Source organism: Falco peregrinus, chromosome 14 (assembly GCF_023634155.1).
Source record: "Falco peregrinus isolate bFalPer1 chromosome 14, bFalPer1.pri, whole genome shotgun sequence".
In the NCBI taxonomy this organism is placed as follows: Eukaryota; Metazoa; Chordata; class Aves; order Falconiformes; family Falconidae; genus Falco; species Falco peregrinus.
Window position 1 is genome coordinate 16,035,491 of NC_073734.1, and position 17,638 is coordinate 16,053,128.

The window sequence follows — 17,638 nt, forward strand, 5'->3', positions numbered from 1 at the left end:
CAGTGTTACATGTTTGCAGAATAAGAAAACAACATAAATTATAGTAAGACATCAATGTAACTTCCATACTCAACCATTAAAAAACAAAAACAAATGAACCCCACAGCACCAAAACCATTTTTTCCTTTATCAGTACATCAACAAATGTTTCTACTGGCCATTTTAATTTGAAAAAGCACAAATTAATTTTGTGGTGTTTAAATACAGGGATATCTGACACCATTATGGGCTGCTGGCTTCCCTTTTGTTGTTTCTGGGTGTCAAAAAAAGGAAGTTTTAATCAGAGTATTTTACTTATTTCCTTATGCCACAGGCTTTTCCAAGTGATCCAAAATAATTTACAAGATAAAGCCCATTGTTAAAATGAAATACTTTTCCTCTTTTTTAACTGTATTATTTTTAGACTGTGTAGATACAGCAAACAGACAAGATGCTGAAACCTGTGACCTTCTCTGACATAATTACGTGGAGATTTTCTCTTTCAAAACATATTCTGATCTCTGAATAATGGTTACCAAAAATATAACACAAACAATTTCATTCAATTATATGAAATGCAATGAAGCCATGAGGCAATTAAATATGTCTAGACATCTTCTCAATATAAGCATTTTCTGGATATTTTTTTTTCCACAAATTTTGTTTTTCCTATAGCCAAAATAATGCTAACATTTGAAAGCAATTAATGAGAAAATTTGCAGGGAAAACAATAACATACATTCAAGTACCACTGAAATCACTGGAGCAGATAATTCTTTTTTTTTTTTCCAAACAACGGAATGAAAGACAATATTTTTTTTCAGTTAGCATATGTGCAGTTATTGCAGAACAGATCTCAGACCCTGCACTTTCTACTCATATAGGAGTTAAAAAAAAAACGGGACTACTTTGTGAGCTAATAATTCTTTAAACAGAGTAAAGTACTTAAATGAAAAGGATCAGCTCTACATTTGTGGTTACGTTATTTCATAATCCATCAGGAAATTCAGCCAGGTAGCTCATCCCGTGTAAGCCAAGTTTAAATTTATCACATGCTTTAAACTCCCATAAATCAAATGACTAGCAAATACTTCCCTTAATGTGCAAGCTAACTACTTTTAAGATTAAGAGCAAATATACAGGCTTCTACAGGACATCAACTCAAAAATCTAATTCATACTATTAATATTAAGACCATTTTAAGAGTAAAGTTTCCGTAAAAGGTATAAATCATAAGGAACAGCAACGTTTGGTAACAATGCTAACACACAATGGAGCCCACTACTAACAAGTAGAAGAGTCGAAGCCTTGTCTATCAGCACCCCTCTTTCTTTCAAATTTGGTAGTGATTGTGAAGTACACAACATAATTAAGCACACAAAAATATTTATGAAATCCTTTAAGAAAGTTCCAGTTTAATTGCCCCATTACAGATGAAGATGGAAAAGACAGGAAGCTTTCCATTCCTAATACATGACTCTCCATGCATGAAGTGAGCAAAAAGCACAAAAAGAAAAGCCCTGCAAACCATAAGAGCAGCATGTTCATTAACCTCTACATGATAATCCTTTCGTAGCTGCATATTAACTAGTTACATATTCATAATCATTTACATTATTTAGAGGACCTTCTATGAAAATTTCCAGGCTATATCCATTAGCTACAATGTTAAAGGTTACAGAAGATAGTCTACTTAATGTTGCCAGGAAGCTTTTTTAATTAGTAAATATGTAAATTGGCCACATATGCTTTGTATGTTTTTAAAAAATAGTCCATCAGTAAAACAGCATAGGGGCATATGCTGTTTCCATCACCCTTTATCCCCTCAAAAAAAAAAAAAGGAAAAGAAAAATCAATAACACCAATCAATTTTAATTTAATTCTTCTTCTTTGATATAATCTCTCTTGAAGGGATACTAAAGGATGGAACCAACAACAAACCTTTTCGTTTCAGTGGCCAGCATAAAATGAGACCTTTTACAGAAGCGCTAAAATATACCACCTTCAAAATGTTTCAGGCTGCACTTCTGGAACTGAGCTCTATTACAAAAATAGAGAGAAAATAAATATTGAAAAACAGATGGAGATCAATTATGCATATGTCCTTTATTAGGTCAGTCCCACTGTTTAGATAACAACTGGTCTTATCACAGCAAAGAAACAAATAGATAAATATATAAACAAATCTTTGATTCTTTGCCTTTAATCAAACAGAGGAAAATTATTAGTCTATCTTCCACACATAATTTATATCTAGAGTTACAATTAAGAATGAAAATTCCTTTCAGGGTAAATAAAATGAACGACCTGTTTGTTTGTTCATTTGAGTTCAATTTGTCTGGACACTTCGTGCCACCAACTATGCAGTACTTTTTAAGATACCATAGTGGAAGTGTATCAATAAACTCTGAACTGTCCCCTTTTAGGTATAAAAATGTATGAGTTTGTGAATGCATACATTTATCAATGGTTTATCTGCATACTAAAATATTTATTAAAATATTCTGGCTTCAAACTTAACATTACCTCATCATAGGTCTGGTTATTAAAACAGGATCCACTGTCAGGAAACACATTCCATAGCCTTAACAGAAAGCAAATGGGCAAATACCTTGTTTCCTTCCTTTCCCCCAACAGCAGCCTGTTAAAATGTAGTGCTTCCCAAGCCCCTGGCCGGACAGAGCCGTACCTGGGAGCTCCATGAGCAAGCCCACCTCTGGGCACCTGTAACCCAAAGCCTAATAACTTCTGGATTAAAAACCACGCTGTTAAAGCAGGAGATTATGTGTTGGTTCTGCTCTCATTACTACTAGGTTGAGCTATTTAAAGGGAAGTGTACGTTGTGGCTTTTAGGGAATCTCGTTTCTAGGTTTCAGAAGCAGAGTCACAGCAGAGCAGGACGATCAGATTCAGACCTACAGTCACTGTCCCCCAGTTCCCCCGTGCCAATCCAAGCACAAGGCAGCCTGCAGGCTAGTGACTCCAAATCACCCTAAACAACTTGTATCATACAGCCAAAGACTTCATTAGCTATCTGAAAGCAGAAAATTCCTTTTGTATGCAACACTTTCTCTCTTTCCAATGTATCTATTCATACTCCACCTTCTCTGGGATCTTCCATCTGAAAAGCTCAGAAACTTTTCCATGAAAAGCACTGCACTGATTTTGGAAGCCGAGTAGCTTAACCACTAACACAGGGCTAGGATCAGAAGCCACACACAACTATCACTTGCAATGTTTCCTTGGGAATGAAGACAGGTGAGAAGGATGCTGTAGCGTGAAGCTGATTCTTACCTGTGTGTGCCCACGGGTCTCTAACCTGTTCCACATCACCCTACCTTTCCCCAGCAGGCAGGTCATCACCCTCACGTACAAGGGCATCTCTTTCTTCCACATCACTCTTCCTTACCTGTTGCTTCTGCACTTGCCCCCATTACTAACAGCTGAATATAAGTCCCTGTGGTGCTTCCGATTATCAAGGTGAGGCACAAATAGTTCTGCTCTCCTCTCCAGTCCGAGACTCTTGTTTTATGTAGGTACTTCTCCAAGGTGGAGTGCGTACATGCCGGTCTCACTCTCTACTAAGCAGCTAGGCACTGCCTACAAAGATGATGGTTTTAGCACACTGAAGGTGAATTCTCTCTCTCATCTGTTCAGAACAGCAATAAGGCAAGGTGCCGAGTCAGAATTTCATTTGTGTCCCAGCTCATGGAAAATTATAAGCAACAGAGTTGGTACTGGTATCATCCGTAGACAGTTTCAGGTACCAATGCTAAACCTGCTATATCTGAGTCACACAGTTATGTTCCAGTCTAAAGAACTAGCAACTGGTATTTTTAAGGTGAAAGTTAATTTTAAAGAAAATGATGAAAATTAAAATACACATGACATTAGACAGAGTTCCTAAATGGATGAGAGGCTATTCCCACACTTGTGGGTCTGAACGTGGAAATATGCAGCATGGCATAAAAGCAAAGTTTCCATTTAAACAAATTGCAGGTTAGGTATCTAAGAGGCCAGGTAAATATGTGCTGTTTCTACATGCATACTTAAGTATTTTGCTTCAAACTGTGGCTCACAATCTGGCTGGTCTTCTGAAATTAGAAGCTAGGGACACCGATCTAATCCCAGCTCTGATTCTATTTCTTCTATATGGCCTTGAGCAAATCAGAACCTCTCAGTCTACATTTCTTCATCTGCAAAATGGGGATAATAGTATTAACCTACCCACCTCAGAGTGTTTAATGATGATTAATTAATGTGAGAAAAGCACTCTAAAGATGTAAGAGCACTATATAAGTGATAAAGCATTATTTACCACTTGAAAAGTAATCTGAATAAAATCAGATATGCAAGTAATTTGTTTACATGTAGCAATAATATAATTTGTGACTATTTAATCTTGAATTAGTCTCACTTTAAACATCCCTTTCAATCACATTTCCAGTTACTTAGGGAAAATGACAGTATGGAATACTTTTTGTGGAAGCAGAGCAAGTAATGAGGTGGTAATTAAAGTAAGGGTCTAATAAAGTCTAAAACCAATGATTTGCCTTCAGGAGACTGTCCCTGCCATTTGGGACTGTGTAAATACCTTAGTCTCAACCTTGGTTCTGTTGTTCAGAACCTTCCACAAACTACAGTGGAGGTGTATGCTGGTTTTCTGAAATGCAGATCCACATTTGTAAGGCTCATGATAAATCCAAGGTAATTTCCACTACTGACCTAATTCAGATGATTCCAACTCTGCACAGTTTTAACTGCTTAACCTTCCACATTCGAGTATTTACTGCAGTTGATACGTGCACATAAGCTGCCTCCATCTGTAAATGTTTGCGGTACCAAAACCCACTCTGCCACGCAACTCATGCATGAGATTTCTCTTGTCACACCCCCAAACCCTAGAAGTTTACTGATGAAATAACCAGCTCACAATATGACTTTACATTACAGAAGAACACTAACGGGTGGTCAAATATTTAATCATCTCTTGGTAACAAGGATGTAACAAGCCACACACAAAACAAACATTTAAAACGAATTTTCATTTTTTCCTCTAGGAAACTACACAGTACTTGCCTAAAACACAGCAATCACTGATGGAGAAAGACAGAATTAACATTTGCACAATTGTTTTTCCTAGAGCCCCATTTTCAATCAAAAAACGAAATAAAACTATTAGAAGTTCTTCAGTTTGTTGGCACACTGTATGATCTAATGGAAAAGGAAGAAAGCATTTCTAAGCTCTCATATTCATTTATTAAATCATATTACTCAAAAACACTGCATTTCAACAAATTATTAACATAAATCCCCCTTTGGGTGGAAACTTTTGCCTTTTAAAGAAATGTGTTTGGAAAGAATACTGAAGGAAAAGAGAGACTGAAAGAAATCTGAATCATGGCAAACAACTGCTAAAAGAAAAAAATCTTATTTAATAATATGACAATTTTTACCTTTCTTTACACGAAAACAAGTGAAGATCTATTGGGTTTATATTAATTGAGTACATACAAGTGAGTCTCTCAGTTTTGCAGAAAAAATAGTACATAACTATTATTCACCAATAAATAAACACAATAAATAATTAATAGAAGCTCTGACCAAAATTATTTTGGAGAGCTTAAAACTTCTACTTGAGACATCGAAGAATTCTAAAACAGGCAGAAATCACCTCATCTTTTCTTTGCCAGCTGGGAAATTCTGCCCTCTCAGACTGTTTTAGGTTGTGACCCCTGCTGTGGATACCTGACTTCGTTACCTTGCCGTGAGCGTGGCACACGTAGGCACGGCAGCCCACCGCCATGACAGCCAGTGCACACGAGCCAGCACCCTGCTTCCCCACTGCCACCCACGGGTTCCCCACACCTTTATGCTGTTTTGCCCTTTGTCATCCCCCTTTGGGAGCCATTTCACCTCACAAAGCCGGCGCAGGTGGCACGGGATGGCTTGGCCAGGGGGCAAGGGACCCACCCGGCAGCAAGCCGCGGCCTCTCCGAGCGCTGCATGCACCACGAGGGACACGGCTGCCCCCACAGAGCTCTGGTGGGAGCACGAAGCCACCGAGGTGCTGGGCGGCCGGCTGTGCCCCGTGCCCCGTGGAGAGGAACTCCTCCGCGCCGCGGCAGGCAGGCAGGCAGGCTGAGGAGCACCACGGAGAGACAGGCTGCTGCAATGGCAGCCGGCCTGCCCCGAGACAGGCCCAGCTGGCAGCCGGGATGCGTGGTCCAGCATTCCCTGTCCTCTCTCCACCCGGCTGAACACAGCGCCTGAAGGGCTGGGGGGCAGCGGCGATGAGGTCCTGCCCCGCACAGCAGGCGCGTGTCCTGTGACCACCCCACCCGCCCAGGTGCCCGTGCACAGTGGGTACGTGGCTCTGCCACTGGAACCAAACAATGATGAGGACGATGGTTCCTCTACCAAGAAGGCGTCACCAAGGTTAAGCTGGCCTATGCCCTGCATCAGAACTGCTTCCATAAAGAAAAAAAGATGGGTGGTTGTCATAAGAGACTCCTTCCGAAGGGAACAGAAGGCACAACATGCAGACAGGACCCACTTAGGGCAGTCTGCTGCCCCCCTAGGGCCTGGGTTAAGGACGGGAAGAGAAAGCTTCCTACCTTGGTACGGCTCTCAGATTATTATCCACTTTTGATTTTTCAGGTAGGTAGCAATGAAGTTACAACAAGAAGTCCAAAGGCAATCGAGACCTCAGGGCCTTGGGATGACTGGTTAAGGGATCAGGACCACAAGCATGGAGCAGACCATCTTGAGTGCCACCACGCAGCATGTACAGGACAACCAGGGGATCAGGCCCAGCCAGCGTGGGGCTATGAAAGGCAGGTCCTGCTTGACAAACCTGATCTCCTTCTATGACAAGGTAACCCACTTAGTGGATGAGGGAAAGGCTGTGGATGGTGTCTACCTAAGCTTTGGTGAAGCCTTTGACACCATTTCCCACAGCAGTCTCCTGGAGAAATTGGCTGCTCATGGCTTGGACAGGCGTACACTTCACTGGGTAAAAAACTGGCTGGATGACCAAGCCCAGAGAGTGGTGGTGAATGGAGTTACATCCAGTCGGCAGCTGGACACAACTGGTGTCCCCCATGGCTCAGCATCGGGGCCAGTTCTGTTTAATATCTTTGTCAATGATCTGGACGAGGGGATCGAGTGCACCCTCAGCAACTTTGCAGATGACACCAAGTTGGGCAGGACTGTTGATCTCCTTGGGGGAAGGAAAGCTCTACAGAATTATATGGACAGGCTGGATCGATCATCCAAGACCAGTTGTATGAGGTTCTACAAAGCTAAGTGCTGGGTCCTGCACTTGGGTCAGCTGTAACCCTACACAACACTACAAGCTTAGGGACAAGTGGTTGGAAAGCTGTTTGGCAGAAAAGGACCCGGCAGTATTGGTTGACAGCCAGCTGAACATGAGCCAGCAGTGTGCCCAGGTGGCCAAGAAAGCCAAGAGCATCCTGGCTGGTATCCAAAATAGTGTGGCCAGCAGGACCAGGGCAGCGATCGTCCCCCTGTACTCAGCTCTGCTGAGGCTGCACCTCAAATACTCTGTTCAGTTTTGGGCCCCTCACTCCAAGACAGACACTGAGGGGCTGCAGCGTGTCCAGAGAAGGGCAACGGGGCTGGGGAAGGGTCTGGAGAACAAGTCTGATGAGGAGCGGCTGAGGGAACTGGGGGTGTTTAGCCTGGAGGAAAGGAGACTTGGGGGGGGGACCTTATCGCTCTCTACAGCTGCCTGGAAGGAGGCTGCAGGCAGCTGGGGGTCGGTCTCTTCTCCCAGACAAGCAACAGGACAAGAGGAAACAGCCTCTGGTTGCACCAGGGGAGGTTTACGTTGGGTATTGGGGAAAATTGCTTCACTGAAAGGGTGGTCAAGCATTGGCGCAGGCTGCCCGGGGAGGTGGTGGAATCGCCATCCCTGGAGGTAGTTAAAAGACATGTAGATGTGGCACTCAGGAACATGGTCTAGTGGTGGACTTGGCAGTACTAAGTTAACAGTTGGACTTGATCTTAACGGCCTTTTCCAACCTTAATGATTCTATGACTTAAAAATCCCGGAGGCAGCAGGACTTTTCCCCTAAGTGAATTAATTTAATTAGCCCTGAACCAACTAAACTGGTGCAAGCAAAAAACAAACTGCAATAAGGTCTCATATTTCCCTGGTAGCAAGTCAGTATCCATGTCATGTAACTTCATCTTGACACAGACCTAAGGAACTTGTAACTTAATATTTTAGCTTACTTCAGGAAAATACATTCATGTGGCTACACCTTATCCAAGCTAGCTCAGGTACCAAGACAGCAGCAGACCAGCAGAGTCTCCCATGATCTAACTTAACAAACATCTCAAGCAGGTTTTGCGAGTTTCTGTGTAGTCTATGGTGCAACAACTACGCTGCTAGCAATATTTGAGTTAACTAGCTTAAAATTGACGAGCTGTGGCACCTGCCTCACAGACATACCTTCAGGCTGTGGTTCAACGTGCAGCTGCAGTCCTGCATAAACCAGTCATCATCCCTCCCTGTCTCCAGCTGCTCAGTTCCACTGTCTTATCCTACCCACCCTGACACAATCTGCTGGCAGACATTTGTGATGCTGCACAACCAACCACATTAGGGAACCACACTGGCTGAAAAATAATCCAGGAAGAAAAAAGAAGAAAAAAAGTCAACAACAAAGTTTTGGGTTAAGCTGGATCCCAGCCAAGGTCACCGAGCAGCCTCACGAATGTGCCACCCTAAAACTGCTGAAAGGCAGAAACAATGTGTCACAAAAAAAATCCTTTGGTTTAAAAAGCTGTTCAACAAATTAAAAGTCATCTTCTTCCCGGATAACCTGTGTGATTATTGATGAAATTTTCAATCAAGTGACTGAGATGGTTGCTCACAACTGCTCTAACTTGGTATGAGCACGGCCACAGCTCAAAGGGCCAGCCCAGTTTCACCCATCACTGGCTCTGCATTTCTCCCACCACATTCACGCTGGCATCTGACATGACAATTTTGGCATGCTTTACCGGATTCCTCTTACCCCACAGCAGTCTGATCACAAGTGTTAGCACAGAAGTGGTGGAGGGATTCACCCTTTTTATGACAGTGAAATTGCAGCCTATGCTAACAGGCAAAAGGGACCACAAAACCAGCAGCTGCATGGTGTGGCTCAGTGCCCTAATGCTCCACTATCAAAAAGCGAAGTCTTAGTGCAGTTGCTGCTCTGAGGGCCTCAAGATGGCAAGCTCCAAGCGAGCATGTCCATCTGCAAGATGAAGCTTCAGATTAAAACAAAATACAATTTCACAGTCTCAAAGGAGGAAAGAAATACACAAGGCAAGGGGTACCCAAGTCAATCCAAGACAGGTTATGACCATAGCTTCTGGAATAGAGACCTCTGAAGATACTAAAGATAATTCCCCAACAGTATCCTGGTCACTGCACCTACTCACAGAATCCGTAGACAGCTACAGGAGCAGCACAATTTAGTAACATCAAAATTTTGTGGATATAATCTCAACTACACATTTTAGTTACCAAAGAGGCAAAACACAGACCGACTTGATGACTCCAGAATAAAGGCAATGCTCTTTAAACTCTTTTGTGAATAGTTTTACTTTAATTACCATTTAAAAAACCACCTATTTAAGATCTGTTAATTTATTTCACAATTCTTGAGACTATATAAACTAGTGGGTGTTTAATTCATACTAATAAGAACATAGACAAATATTGACCACAAAAAGTAAAACTGATGATCAATTAACACTGGAGGAACAATAAATATTACATTGAAAACTTCCAGATAATGACTGAATTATCCCTTTTACTTGAAAGCAGCACATGAGAAAACATTACTTGAACCCATCATCACAAAAAATGCACTGGACAGGGTAGAGTGAATGCCATCACTAGTTTCTAAGAAGTAATTGTCCCAGTAGCTTTTAAAAAGAAATACGGCAAATGAAGCTTCAGACAGGTCCTTTTAAAAAGGAGCACGTCAAACCAAGCTTCAAGCATTCTGTTAACTTTTCTCAAACAGTTAGTGTGCAAAATGAAGTCCCACTACACTGGTGTCTTGTACCCAAGCTTTCTCTAGATTCTGTTAGCTTGGATGTAGGCTGAAAAAAGTGCAATACCCTGGGAGACACTGCACTGGAAAGCACACTGAATCTCATCTGCTAAGCCTGCAGGCAAGTAATTCCAGATTTCCAGTGGCTCCTCCAGCAGCGTGGAGTGTACAAGACCCTACTCAGTCTCACTGCTCTTTTTCAGACTGCAGGAAGAGCTTTAAAACTGCCAAGCTGCTGATTTTATAGCACAGATAGTACTTGAAAAAGACTTAAACAGAAGCAGCCAGCCCCAAAAGAAGAGAAGACAATTTAACAGAGCCTAAGTTTAGGCTTCTGTGATTTGTTTCCCCATAACCCACCTACACGTTGTTTAACTATTAAAAAACCTACAAGTACTCAGGATCTTGAAAACAATTTGGAAATTAAAGACTATACAGCTTCACCATTAAAATTCATAAAAATTAAGAATATGTCATAACACACAGTGGCCCCGAGTTATGGTAATAGCTGCATTAAATCTAATTGTGCTTTGTTGTCATGATGAGTGACAGGAGAGCCACTTCCTTGTCCTAATTTTCCTAAAAGGAAAATAAAAAAATGTGTTTGTCAGTACAATATAAAAAAAAAAAAACCAAAAAAACCCAAAACACCATATTGCTAGCTAAAACTGGAATCCTTTAGATTCTCCATGCCTGTGTTTGCACTCTACAAACGTCTCCTGGGTCTAATTGGTTCTGTAGTATCTCCCATTATGCGCATCTTCATCTCAGAAACTACAGAACGTCTCAGCCCACTGTGAACTGTCTACACAAGTCTTACCAAATCATACAGATCTGACTTGTCAACTTCTTATCAGTTAGTAATCCCAACCCATTTGATTGCAGGAATAAATGTATATCAAATAGTATGTTTAAATGCAGGCTCTATAGCATTAGAATCCACCTATCTAAATATTCATTTTATAATTCCTGTACTAACTTGCAATAGATTTAACGCAGTATTTTCAGCTAACATATATTGCTTTTGCAAGTAATCCATGATACATACATTATATTCTTCTTACAGAAATATTCAAAACTTTACGCAGGCACTGTGCTTCCAATGATGGTCTTTATCATGAAAATTACTAGACATTCTTCTATAATTTATCCCCAAGATACACATTCTAAGTCATGTTTTTATACAAAGTGCCTTTAGTGGGAGCATTGAAAATTGCTTTTAACAGTTTGGTCTTACTATCACTACAAATTAACAAGATGAAATCTGTCCAACAGGCAAGCAGTCCTAAACAAGAATTAAAATTACTTTTCACCAGGGGTCCTAAACCTGGAAGTTGCAGCATCAATCAGATTAAAGACAGAAAGTCATGAACATCCTGTTCTTTTAATATTTTTAAACAGGAAGGAAGCCTCAGTTCACATGTCCTCCAGAGCAGCTCTTTAGCACTTAAAAGCTTAAACTCATAGCTGAACCAGGGTTGTACAATGGCCTGGGTATTAAAATAACCAACCGTGATTCAATTATTGTCTTTAATTCTGCAGATAGATAATGCCGTATTTCACTATTACACTAAAGGTTGCCTTCAGACTAATGGGAATAAATAGGTTACTTTATACTTAATCAAGCATCTCTGGGACGGCACAACATCACAGTAATTAAGAGAAATATATGTGCCAGCTTAAACGCCAGTATATATAGATATAACTCTGGCTAAATAACTTCACTATTTGTTATGACACTCATACTACGATTACTAGTTTACCAAAGCACTGGATAACTAATTCTCACTCATCTTTGTGCTAAGACCAAAACATGAGCCTTCAACTTCAGTAATTTTGTGAGAAAAATATGAATCTCTGAGAAGAGGCAGTTGAAATGAAAAGACATCCTCCATCTTAAAATACAGTATTTTCATAACTGAAAATACTGTTGTAATCCAATTATATATATTCATTGCATAGAGGGAAAGTCTACTATATCTTCATCATGACACTCCATTGTAACCAAGATATGTAGTTCCTTAGTATAATTTCATATTGAAGCTGAAGTGTTCAATTTTTTTTAGCCAATTTGCAGAAATTATGTAAAGTTTCCCTATGATAAAATATAATTTTGGTACATCAGCCTAACAGAGGCTTAATTAATGGTCTCCTGGGCCTCTTTTCCACTGGAGCAGATCTGTTTAAGAAGAGTCTTAAACTTGCTTACAGAGGGGTCTTACCATGAACTGGGAATAATTCTATGTGGTTACGACAGACATTCGCTTACACGTTAGGCCTGACTGACACTAATGTGCCAGAGAAACCATCCTTCACCAAATTCTACCACCTTGAAAATTAACTGAAGGAGCCCAAGCAGACTCGTTACTATCACCAATTACTGGTATAATGGCTTACTATCCATGCAGAATGGATAACGCGGAATATTCCAGCAGATCCTCTTACCGTTCATCCACATTAACAGTCAGTTGGTTACGCAGATCTTTTAGTAACGATCTAGTGTGCTATTCAAAAGTAGACACGTTTTTGCACGCAGTATTCCAGACAAGGCACATTTTTATACACCACGTACGCATTATTCAGTTTTCTTACTCTTAACAACATCAGCGTGTGCCAAAGCAATACACACTGAAGATTAAGTCTTCCATTATAATTCAAGAGCTCTAATGTGCATCTTTAGAAGCAGCTTTAAAACAATTTAATCCTATGAGAGAAACAAGCAGGAAAGTTGGAAAGTTTGTAGACTGGGCAAACGTACTTGTGCCAGTAATACGCTGAACATGACCATGAATTCCGCTGTGACTCCCATACCCACAGACAGCTCGCTGCAAGGCTGGGGCCTATGAGCCCCAAACCGTGCCCGTGAAACCAGCAGGGCCCACTCGTCTTAGCCCACAGGTGTCAGCAGCGAACAAAGTAGCTCGAGTTTTGTACCGTGGCCACACGCGGCCTCCAAACACTCAGGAATCGCTTCTGCGGAGGCGTTTGGCTCTTTCACGCCCATTTCAACCGTAATCAATGTTTTTTAAGGCTAGCCCTGGACAATTAGTTTTTGATACACCCGCCCCAAGCTGGCCCCTGAGATGACCCGGTCGGACACCCGCTGGGCCTGGCGCGGGGCCCACCGGCGGGACTGCCGTTAGGAAGGTGTGGGACTGGCCCCATCAGTGGAAAAACCAGAGGGAGGCGGGAAGCCGGCGAAGAGCACCGCTCAGGAGAGCGCGGCGCGGACGTAACCGTAACGGCCTCCGAGGTGCGGGAGGGCAGGGAGCCCGCCGCCGCGGCGGTGCGGGGCAGCCCCGCTGCTCCCCGGCGCTCACGCAGGCCCCACCGCGCCGGGCCCCGGCCAGCCGCTCGCCCTGCCTCGCTGCGAAGGCCGCGTCCGCGGCACCGCCGCTGCCCGCACTCTGCCGGCGCCCCGCCCGGGCCCCTCGCCGCGGGGAAGCGCCGGACCCCGGGCCGCTGCGGCTGCCCCCGGCCTCGGCCCGCCGGGAGCTGCGGCCCGCCTCGACCGCCGGCCATGACGTCAGCGCCGTCACGTGCCCGCCCGCGCACGCAGGCCTCGGCGCGTGCCACCCGGGGGCTGCCGCCGCCACCCCCCACCCCCACCCCCACCCTACCCCCAGCCCCGGCCCGGGGGAGCCGCCCTCCCCCCCCCGCCCTCCCCGGCCCGACCGCCCCGGGGCCCCCGCCGCGCCCCCGTCCTCACGCTGCAGCCCGGCCCGGCGACCGCGGCCTTTACCTTTTCGTGCTCCTGGCGGAGGCGGCCCACCAGCGCGGGGGTGAGCGGCGAGGCGCCGCCGGGGCCCTCCATGCCCGCCGGCCGGGCCGGCAGCCTCTGAGGGAGCCGCTCCCGGCGCGGAGGAGGCGGCGAGGGGAAGAGGCGGCCGGGCCGGGCCGATCTCCTCAGCAGGGCGAATGAGTCCTATAGAAATGTTTGTGCAGGGCGAAGCGCCGGCTCCAGAGCCGCATCCACGCGGGGGCCGCCGCCGCCTGGGCCCGGGGCGCCGCTGCCGGGGGAAGCATCTCACACTCGCATTCTGGGCCGCGCCGCCGCCTGGGCCCGGCTCCCGCTGCGCCGGCGGGCCGGGAGAGCGCCGGCAGCTCAGTGCCTGCCGCCGCCTGCCTGCTGCACTCTGGGTAGCCAGCCAGCCCGCCAGGCGGCCCGCCGCGCCCGCGGGAGGCACCCGGCTGCGAGCCGCGAGAGGCGGGCGCTCCCCACCCCCTGCCCGGCGCCGGCCCCGGCGGCTCGGCCCCCGCCGCCGCGGCGGGCTGGGGGCGGGGGGCACGGCCGCTGCACCCCGGCCCGCGGGCACCCCCCCCGGACACGGCCTGCGCCCGGGCCCGCCGCCGGGCACCCTGGGCCGGGCGCTTGCAGGGAGCGCAGGCCCGGGGCGCGTAGGCCTTGGGGTCAGCAAATGGAGCCGGCGTCTGAGGAGCGCAGCGGCCGGCCCACAGGCACCCCGGCACGCCTGACCGCGGGCCCGAATGTCTGCTCTAACGGGAGGTGATAGTACGGGAGCCGAGCTCTCAATGCCTGCTCCGTAGGGTTCACGCTGTCAGGCCACCTGACAGCACACACGCAGTCGGCTGCTAGGACCTGAAGGATTGCCAAACACACATTTTAGGTTCACTGAAGTCATTTAGAGCAGCACTTGGCCTTGCCTACGTGGAAAAGCTGCTGCGTGGGAAGCGGGTGGCATACAGCCACCCTTGGAGTATCACAGAGTAGTTTATCTGCAGTAAATTCATTAGCTAATTGCATGAGTGACATTAGGCACGTCCAAAGTAACATGTTGGCAATGGAATGGAGCTGTACTTGAACAGCATGCAGGGTCCCAGCACCGCCAGAGACCCGAGTAACTTCACCGGGCACTTGATCGACTGCTGCAGTTCTAGCAGGTGTATTTTAACTTCTGTGCACTAAACACCATCTAGGTGGGGTCAGTTATAGATAGACCATGTGTTTACTGCTGCACCTTTCCCTCGAGTGAACAGGGGTTTCCCACCCAGCATATGCATTTGCCAGTGGAGCAGAGGGGCTTACGTTGTCTCCCCCACAGGGACTGGCAAACTTGAGGAGGAGGTACAAAGGTGCATCTTCCCTATGTGTGGATCAGGAGTTTCCTTCTCCTGCAAAAGAAACATCACGTCCTTTCCACAAGCACAACTAACCCTGTATACACCACAAAACAACTGTTTGTGTTAACACACATGACACAGTACGTGCTGTGCACTTTTCTAAACCCAGGTTCCTCCCCCCTGCCCCCCCATAAAGAGCTTGTTAAAGCTCTACAGATGAGGAATTTAGAAACAATTTTCAAAGCATGGTTACTCAAGCTGGAAGTTAGCTTTTAGCCAGACTTCAATACAGCTTCCAATATTGCAAATAAAAATTCGCAACTGCAGCTGGGTAGTTTGGTTTATGAAATAACTACATCCATAATCTTCAAGAATAATTGAAAGTTAGATGAAATCTCTGGCACGTATTTGTCACTGAGGGATTCTGGATCCTCTGAATGGACAAGAGGCATCTATATATTGTCATCAGAAAACAGCTCACCAGCAAAAGAATGTCTCAAGTTTAAATTGGTTATACAAATCTTGTGATCCTTCTAAAAGCTTACAGTAAGTTACTCCCTTTCAGCCTGCTTACAACCTCTTTTAAAATTTTCTCCAGGTATTGAGGCTCACAGAGGAGATAGAGGTAATTTTTAGGTGCTCTAGTTTGATCCCATTTCATCTCAACTCCATTGGAGGACAAAACAGATACACAACATAAAGATTTATATCTTATTTAAGATTTTATTTTCTTGCCTGGCATAACAGAAAAGCACTTAACTAACAAGAGGAGCTACAAAGTAGGAATTTTATATCACAACATACTATTTTCTAGTGTAGAATGTAAAGGCATGCAATCATTTCTTTTGTTTCCTGTTCCAAACACTTCACCGTTTCACGTGCCACTAGTACACCATCTAGTCACTAAAAGTATTGCATTGAAGACTTCTGACAGTTGGCCAAAATAAGAGGCTACATCATTATCAGAGTAATGAATGTATGCGTTTGGTTGTACTGATGATAGTATGGAATAGTTTACTGGATCCTTTTGTACATTTTGTTTTTCATCTGCCAACGAAGAAATGTTCTAATAGTGACAAACAGATGGGATACAGCATTTGCCAAAGAGGAGCACGAAGCCTGTCTCTGGGTGACATTCTTTTACACTTATAACCTGTACGAAACCATTGTCACCAGTGGAACTCTATGGAATATAAAATAAATCAAATTGAAATTTGGCCTTCTAAGCTGCAGATTTTTGTTTACTACATTAAACCCTTTAGATGACCTACCAGATGATTTTCATAAAACCTTGGGGGAAACTCTGGAGAACTCTCTGTAATTAAGTGAGGGAAAGACAAATAAGCAAAGCTTACATGTTCTCTTCCAAGTGGATGGCTTCGCAGTCGGCAGATATGCCTGTACTGTAGCTGAAGGTGTGGCTGCTGGCAGAGCTCCTACCAGAAGCTTTTGAGAATCAGAAATGAGCATCATATTTTTGGTTTTGGTATAGATGGGTCAGTTCTACCTGTGAGAGCAAGGGATCAGAAGCAGTTTTGGGGAGGTCAAGAAGTTTGCAGCAGAGAAGTTCATACCAAGGCTCTGGCTCAAAAATGTTCTTCTTTGGCAAAGCAGTCCGTGACTTCTCCCATACTCCTTAAACGTTGTTCACTACCACGCCACAAAGAGGGTGGGCACATGGGAAGAGGAAAACAAGGAAAGGACAAAAAGAGGAGACAGAGGAAAATGCCCCAGCCAGTCTTTCTGCCGAGAGAAACAAAGGAGAAACCGTGACACCTCTGTTTTGCAAGACCAGAAACTTAGGTCTAAAACCATGGTTGCAACAAAAAGTCATGCATGAGGGCAAGGTGGTTAAGAACCAGGTCATCCTTGGAACTCCTGCATGTGTGCAGGCACATGCAGAGCTACACAAATAACAGTTGCGTTTGGACTGGCTGGAAAATGGGTACTGGAGAAAAGTGACGAAAAGAAGCGCATGGTTATCAAGTCAGAGAACAAGTTATCCTGAGACAGACCTCCCATGAAAGGAACGCATCTTTGGAAAACAAGACGTGACCTACAAAGATCACCTCTGTTGTCAGCACATGGAGACAATCTGATAACCTGAATGGTGAATGAACTCCTCGGCCCAACAGCAGACTCCCTGATCTGCTTTAGAAAAATTTCATGCTCAGTCTTCTGGCATGAAGCGGATATGCTAGAACTGTTGGGTTTTTTCTTGGCTCTGACTCGAACTAAATGTTTTCAGGTGGCTTTTTTTAAACCACAACTGTTACAGCATAGTACATCACCGTGGTTGTAGACAACCTGCCTTCTGCATGGCTGGCTGGCTGCAAGACTTGAATTGAGGCATAGCACTAATTCTAATGGACAGTTTATGAAAGATATCGCTGCAGTTGGAACAAAAAAAAAATGCAAACAATATCCTCATGTTAAAGCTAACTCATAATCAAATGCCATAAAATCAGGTCCATCTTAGAATTTTGCATAATTCTGAC

The 17,638-nt window shown here is 44.6% G+C and overlaps 1 protein-coding gene across 1 annotated transcript in view; it reads right to left on the reverse strand.

The window, feature by feature from the left end:
* Positions 1 to 14,274, reverse strand: part of URI1 (URI1 prefoldin like chaperone) — a 44,833-nt gene extending 30,559 nt beyond the window's left edge. The window contains exon 1 of the mRNA XM_055818451.1: positions 13,801 to 14,274. Within this exon, the coding sequence (XP_055674426.1) occupies positions 13,801 to 13,872 (72 nt within the window). The 5' untranslated portion in view covers positions 13,873 to 14,274. The remainder of the gene's footprint in view (positions 1 to 13,800) is intronic.
* Between the last annotated feature and the right edge of the window lie 3,364 nt (positions 14,275 to 17,638).